Source organism: Grammomys surdaster, unplaced genomic scaffold (genome assembly GCF_004785775.1).
Source record: "Grammomys surdaster isolate TR1022 unplaced genomic scaffold, NIH_TR_1.0 204, whole genome shotgun sequence".
Taxonomy (NCBI): Eukaryota; Metazoa; Chordata; class Mammalia; order Rodentia; family Muridae; genus Grammomys; species Grammomys surdaster.
Window position 1 is genome coordinate 1422674 of NW_021604649.1, and position 6455 is coordinate 1429128.

General features: G+C 44.4%; 1 protein-coding gene across 8 annotated transcripts in view; it reads left to right on the forward strand.

The window, feature by feature from the left end:
- The first annotated feature begins 1890 nt into the window (after nucleotides 1–1890).
- Gripap1 (GRIP1 associated protein 1) overlaps nucleotides 1891–6455 on the forward strand; it is a 29241-nt gene continuing 24676 nt past the window's right edge. For 4 of the 8 annotated variants that reach the window (XM_028770771.1, XM_028770776.1, XM_028770769.1 and 1 more), the window contains exons 1-4: nucleotides 1907–1960; nucleotides 3927–3993; nucleotides 4094–4203; nucleotides 6108–6134. In XM_028770771.1, the coding sequence (XP_028626604.1) occupies nucleotides 1919–1960; nucleotides 3927–3993; nucleotides 4094–4203; nucleotides 6108–6134 (246 nt within the window). In that variant the 5' untranslated portion in view covers nucleotides 1907–1918. Of the gene's footprint in view, nucleotides 1961–3926; nucleotides 3994–4093; nucleotides 4204–6107; nucleotides 6135–6455 lie in introns of all 8 variants that reach the window. The other 4 variants (XM_028770772.1, XM_028770774.1, XM_028770773.1 and 1 more) reach the window with 2 other exon arrangements.

Consider the following 6455-nt stretch of genomic DNA (forward strand, 5'->3'; position numbering starts at 1 on the left):
CTTTCTTTCTTTCTTTCTTTCTTTCTTTCTTTCTTTCTTTCTTTCTTTCTTTCACAGAGCCATGGGTGAACCACCACACCTAGCTAAAAACTGTTTCTTAATAAACTCCAACTGTCCTTCAAAATACGATATTAATGGCTGGAGATACAGCTCAGAAATAGAGCACTTGCCTAGCATGCAAGAGTCTTGGGTTGATCCCCAGAAACACGCGCACACACACACACATACACACACACACACCATGACATGACATTAAAACAGTCCTTAAACACATGAAAATGCCGGGCAGTGGTGGCGCACGCCTTTAATCCCAGCACTTGGGAGGCAGAGGCAGGCGGATTTCTGAGTTCGAGGCCAGCCTGGTCTACAGAGTGAGTTCCAGGACAGCCAGGACTACACAGAGAAACCCTGTCTCAAACAAACAAACAAACAAACAAACAAACAAACAAACCACATGAAAATATAATCATTTTCATTCATAACTAAAACACAAGTTAAGCCACACTAAAAATGAATAAAAAAATGAATAAGCCAGTTGTGGGATATGCATAATAGGAAATTCTATTCACTAACAAAAGCAAAATAATCCGATAACACAACTTGGATGAATTGCAAGAGCCAAAAGTGAAAAAGAAAAGGAAATACAAAAGGAGTACATTGTATCGCATTGCATTCTACCTGCATGAAATTCTACAATAGACAAATGTACTACAGTGTGGAAAGAAAGATAAACAATGTTGCTCTGGCTATAGGAGAAGTATTGGAATGAAATAACCTCTAAGGAGTGATGGAAGTGTTCTCCCTGGATTGTGATGACACAGGTGTCTGAAGTCATAGAATGGTAGCCTTTAAATGACTGCTTTTTTTTTTTTTTTAAAGATTTATTTATTTTATTTATGAGTACACTGTCGCTGTCTTCAGACACACCAGAAGAGGGCATCAAATCTCATTACAGATGGTTGTGAGCCACCATGTGGTTGCTGGGATTTGAACTCAGGACCTCTGGAAGAGCAGTCAGTGCTCTTAACCACTGAGCCATCTCTCCAGCCCCCTAAATGACTGCTTTTATATTGAGAGACAGCATATATCAATACAATCTTTCAAATTACAAGGGTCCTGCTTGAATGTATTTCCCATAGCAGGAAAATAATTTCATTTCTATGAGAATACACTAAGCAACATGTTCTTTAACATCAGAGATAGTTAAGATGCATTTAAATACTTGTTTCTGATGTTTTTGTTTCGGTGTTGGGGAATCACATCCAGAACCTTGAGTATGCTACCAAACTCTTTCCCATGGAGCTAGTTGTTTTTATTTTTAATGGAGTTTTCTGTTTTTGTTTATTCGACACTGTGGTCACGAATTTTTAGCTTTCTCAATGTCTAGATCTTTTCCCTAACATGATATAAAAGCAGTATGTTAATAAAAAATCATTGTCAGGTCTTTTCAAAATATGAGGAGTGGGTGGTCAAGGACTTCACGTGAGGCGGGAGTCCCCTTTGGGGTCACCCGTAGGAGGGCCGGAACAAGACCCGAGGAAACTTCCGCTTTCATTTCCATGGTTATTAAGCCACTTTCTCTTTAAAGGAGCGTCGCAGAAGGGTAATTTTCTGTCGGCGGATTACTTCCCTCCCGACGAGTCCACCCATGATTCAGGGATACCATAATGTCGCATACCAAGGAGTAATCTATAAATGCTCAAAAGCCATAACGGACGATTTACAATTTTGTAAAAATCGAAGTAAAATTTGTCTGACCTTTAAGCATCATTCTCTTCTCTCCGTCTCTAAAATGCCGAACATTTGAATTAGGTTTCTTCCCCTCCATTGCTGGTCAGTGGTTCGCTCCGACCTTAGCACTGACAGGCCGCAGAAGCTGCGGCTGCGCACAAAGCTTGCGGGGGGTGGGGGGAGGAACATGGCGCAAGCTCTGTCTGAAGAGGAGTTTCAACGGATGCAGGTGCCGCTTGATGTGGGGAAGACCACCCGTCTAGGAGACGGGGGGCGGGGTAGAGAGAAGACGTGCCATCGGCTCTGAAGATTTGGTTGGGATGGGTCTTAAGTATAAGGGGGTGGTCTGGAGAAGGGAAACAGGCTCTGAGTGGCGACCTTATTGATTTCGAAGATTCTACGTGGGTTCTGAAGGTTGGATTCTGTTAGCCTTGTAGAGAATATAGAACGTCTTTAGGCGATACCTTTCTCAGTCCGGAATCGGGGTGAGACTTTGGGACCATGTTTAGGGGATACTATTAAATGGTGATGATGTTAGACTTTAAAGGATGGAGATTCTGAGGAGAAATTATTTTGTCGGGAGAGAAAAGAAACAGGCATCTGACCATTTGCGTCATGGGGGGGGGGGACGCTGATGATTTGACAGGACAAGACCATGAACTGGTGGGAGGTGGAAAGTTTGTGGGAGATACCAATACCACTAGGCCAGGGGAGTAGGGACAGACCATGGGTGTATTCCCTAGAGTTGCTGTGCCATTGATGGTAGAAGATCCTAAGAGGGAGGGAGGGGTATAATTGCAGGGATTGGGGTGATTCCTTTAGACCCGGGGTGATGAGCATTCTGAGTGGGTAATACCATTAACCCAGATAGAGGAAGGACCAGAGGACATTTTTTTAAAAAATGATACTTTGGGAGTTCAGAGAAGGGGACATCACTGGGTTTTGGAGTAGTCTGACCTGGTACTCAGACCTGTTGATCGTTTTCAGAGCATCCTGAGAGGGAATGATAGCACTGCACAATGAATGGACACTTTGTGAGAGAGCCTTAGTGGGAAAGACTGAAATGGGGAAACCTTAGAGTCCTGTAGGTTGGGGGCAGAAATGCTTGAGGGAGCAGAAGTATTGGCCTGGAATCTAGTTGGTCTGCTTGAGGGACACTGAACATGTAAGAGTGAGCTCACTGGACCATAAATGGGGAGGGTCACTGGAAATTGCAGAAGATTCTGAATAAGACTAGTTCAACTGGCTCACCCCAGGGTATTTGAGAGATCCTCAAGGACAGACATAATGTTACCCTTAGTGGATCACCACTGAAGACATCTTGTGAAGAGAGGATAGACAGATTCTTGAGCAGGAAGGATTTATCCTATTTGGGCCGTGTGTATGGAAAAACTATTGGGCTCTTTTGGAGGGGGACTTTGAGGTGGGTACAAAGGAGATGATATCTGGGTCCTGAGGAGAACAGAACAAGAAAGATTCTATAATAGCTCAGCCTTCTGATCTGAAGCAAACCAGTGTGCTGAGAGAGGTGGAGCCGATGCTTTGAGAGGGACATGAAAAACGGGGGTAGGGGACAGTGAGTGGTTCTGGGAAGAATCAAATTCAGGGCTCTACAAGGCTGGTAGATATACACGTATTGTGTGACGTTGCCCGTGCTTCACTTCCTCTTTATTTTATACTTAAGGGGACTCTGACTTGTTTTGAAAACTTTGGCACTTCCACAGGACCTTGAGCAACATCCCCTGACTCATGGAAGTTGGGAAGGAGAAAAGACCAGATCTCTTTCCTTGGAAAAGAATTTAGAAGACCCCCCCCACCAAAGGGGCCTCCTGGGTCTAGGCAGGACAGTGTTCAGGGTGTAAGGAGATCGGCCAAGATGATTTATCTACATGTATAGTCCCAGGAACATATATGAACAGAAACGTAACTATTCCAGTGCCCTTCAGTGGTCCAGGTGGAATGAACTAGTGGAGAAATGGAGGGGTGAGGCTGACTATGGTTATAAGTGGAACTGGGGCTCAGGGCTTGGCTGCCCATTTAAGAATCCAGTATCCAAAGACCTTAAGGAGCAACTAAGGAAGTGCTTAGGGGATACCAGTCCAGTCTTTAGGGCTTAGGGGCTTGGTTGCCTCATGTGGGAGTAGGAATGCTTTCTTGATAAATATTTTTGTTTCTTGGCTCCCCCGCCCCCAAAGACTCAGCTCCTGGAGCTCCGGACAAATAACTACCAGCTTTCAGATGAACTTCGGAAGAATGGTGTTGGTGAGCCAAGAGAGTCTCATTAGATGGGGTGGTTTGGTTGGGGGTGGTGTGATTAGAGGCAAAGGTTTTCCTTTAGAGGCCTGATAAGATGACCCTTCAGTTCCTTGTTACCGCCTGAGGCTGAGATTCCCTGCTTTCCCTGCACCAGAACTTTCCAGTCTTCGACAGAAGGTCGCCTACCTGGATAAGGAGTTCAGTAAAGCTCAAAAGGTACCTCTGCCTACCCCATCCACCCACCACTTGCTTCGCCCCTATCCATCTGACTCATTCCCAGTGAACACCTACACTGAAGCAGACCTAATGTCACATGCTGCTTTCTTATAGTCATTTGAAGTTTTTAATTTTTTTCACAGAAGTCTCTTCAGTTGGCTAATTTTAACCTAATCTCACTTAATTTTTATGTGTGTTTGAGACAGGATCTTGCTATGTAGCCCAGACTGGCCTTGAATTCTTGATTGTCCTGCTTCGGCTTCCCAAGTGCTGGGATTATAGATGTGTGCTGACATGCCTGGCTTTGCTTAATTTATTGATTTGTTTTCATTTATTCTAATATCAATTGCTTACTTGTATTCATTTACTTTTTTTTTTTTTTGCGGTGCTACAGATCAAGCCTAGGATCTCACGCATGCTAGGCAAGCTCTCCATATTTGATCTTAGCCAAAAGGCTAAAAAGTGATCTTTTTGTTGCTTACAAGACAGAATCTCTTGAAGCTTAGGCTGGCCTTGTGCTTTTATATAGCTGAAGATGGCCTTGCATTCCTGATCCTCTATTCCTCATCCTCCTGTCTCCAACTCCCAAATTCTGGGATTAAAGGAGTAAGCCACCACACGGAGTTCCAAGCTGCCTCCACTCCTGTGCTCCATCTGCAGCCCTCATTCATTAACTTTGTCTTGAAAAGGACATCTAGCTGTGTTTCTCAGGCTGGTCCCCAATTCCTGGCCTCAAGTTGGCCTCCTTCCTCAACCTCTTGAGTACTTGGATCCATAGGCGCACATACCACTCGTGGCTTCATTCATTAACTTGGAATTAGTCGGGTCTCTCAGTAAATCAGCCTTGAGTCTGCCTTCTGTCTTCCACTTGCAGTGCTTCCTTTTGCTCCTACCCCATCCACTTGTCCTGGTCCTGTTGATGACATGAGACCAAACCCACCTTTTGGATCCTTTAAAGATAAGGTAGAATAGAGCCCAGCATGGCTTCTAAAGACAGTCTAGATCCTTATTTTTATCCTTCTTCATTGCTCTGTGTTCATATGTAGTACAATGTTGCATATGGTGCATTCTGAATAAATACTTTTTGGATGAGGAGGGGCTGGCGCTCAGTGGTTAAGAGCACTGGCTGCTCTTCCAGAGGTCCATCCTCAGCATCCACATGGCAGCTCACCAACCGGCTGTTAACTCTACTTTTGGGGAATACTATGCCCTCTTCTGGTTTCTAATAGTACTGCATGCACCCCCCCACACACAAAAATAACAATTAAAAAAAAAAGGTGGAAAGTGAACTGACTCCATGAAATTGTCCTCTGATCTCCATGTGTAAGCTGTGACGTGTATGCATGTGCACAGACACGCACAGTAATAATGAATAAATAGATTTTTTTTTAAAAAAATACTCATTTGGATGAATGAATGTAGAATTCAGGAAAATCCAACAGTCGGGAAATTGGGAGGTTTTGACAGGACATTGAGTTCTTTGCAAAGCCTGACACGATCTTTGGCTGCCAAGCAGAAGGGTCAAAGTTGTTATGTTGTGTGACAGGGAAGCACGTTGATGTGTTTGAACAGATGGAGTGATGAAGCCACAATTTCCTAGCTTGGAGATCCAGTATATTGGTTACATTCCAAGACACAGTTCCACCCTCTCCCTCAAGCCCTAGAGCATAGAAGAGAGACTTTGAGTGCTGTGGGCCCCAAGGCAGCAGCATCCCCGACTGTACTTCACTAATTTCTTCTGTTATTTCTGTGGGCTTCCAGTTGTTACGCAAGTTCTGTGTTTAAACATATTTCCATCTCACAACCTGCCATTGCCCTCACCTAACACCTGCTGCAGTAGTCTCCATATCCCACAGGGGGGTCCATTGCGGTTCACTTTAGCTCTCTTCCACCCTTCCTTTTAGGCACTAAGCAAGAGCAAGAAAGCTCAGGTAAGGGGGTCTTTGGTGGGTGAATATCTGTGCAAGACTGTCACAGTGGGGATATTTTTGTTTGGTGGCATTGTACTGGCCTTTATCTATGTACACCCATGTATCTGCAACTTCCTCACTGCTGTGTGTTTCTGTCTCTTTTTGTTTCCCCGTGTTTGCCTTGCACTCTTCACATCTGTGCATCTTTTTCTTTATCCTCGCTGAATCTGTGTCTGCCTTCCTGTCTCCCTCTCTGCTTCTTCTCTTCAACTTTTCTTTTGTCTCCCTCCCACCTGGTTCTCTTTCCTTGTTTCCCCCTCTGACTTCTCATTTCTCTTTCTC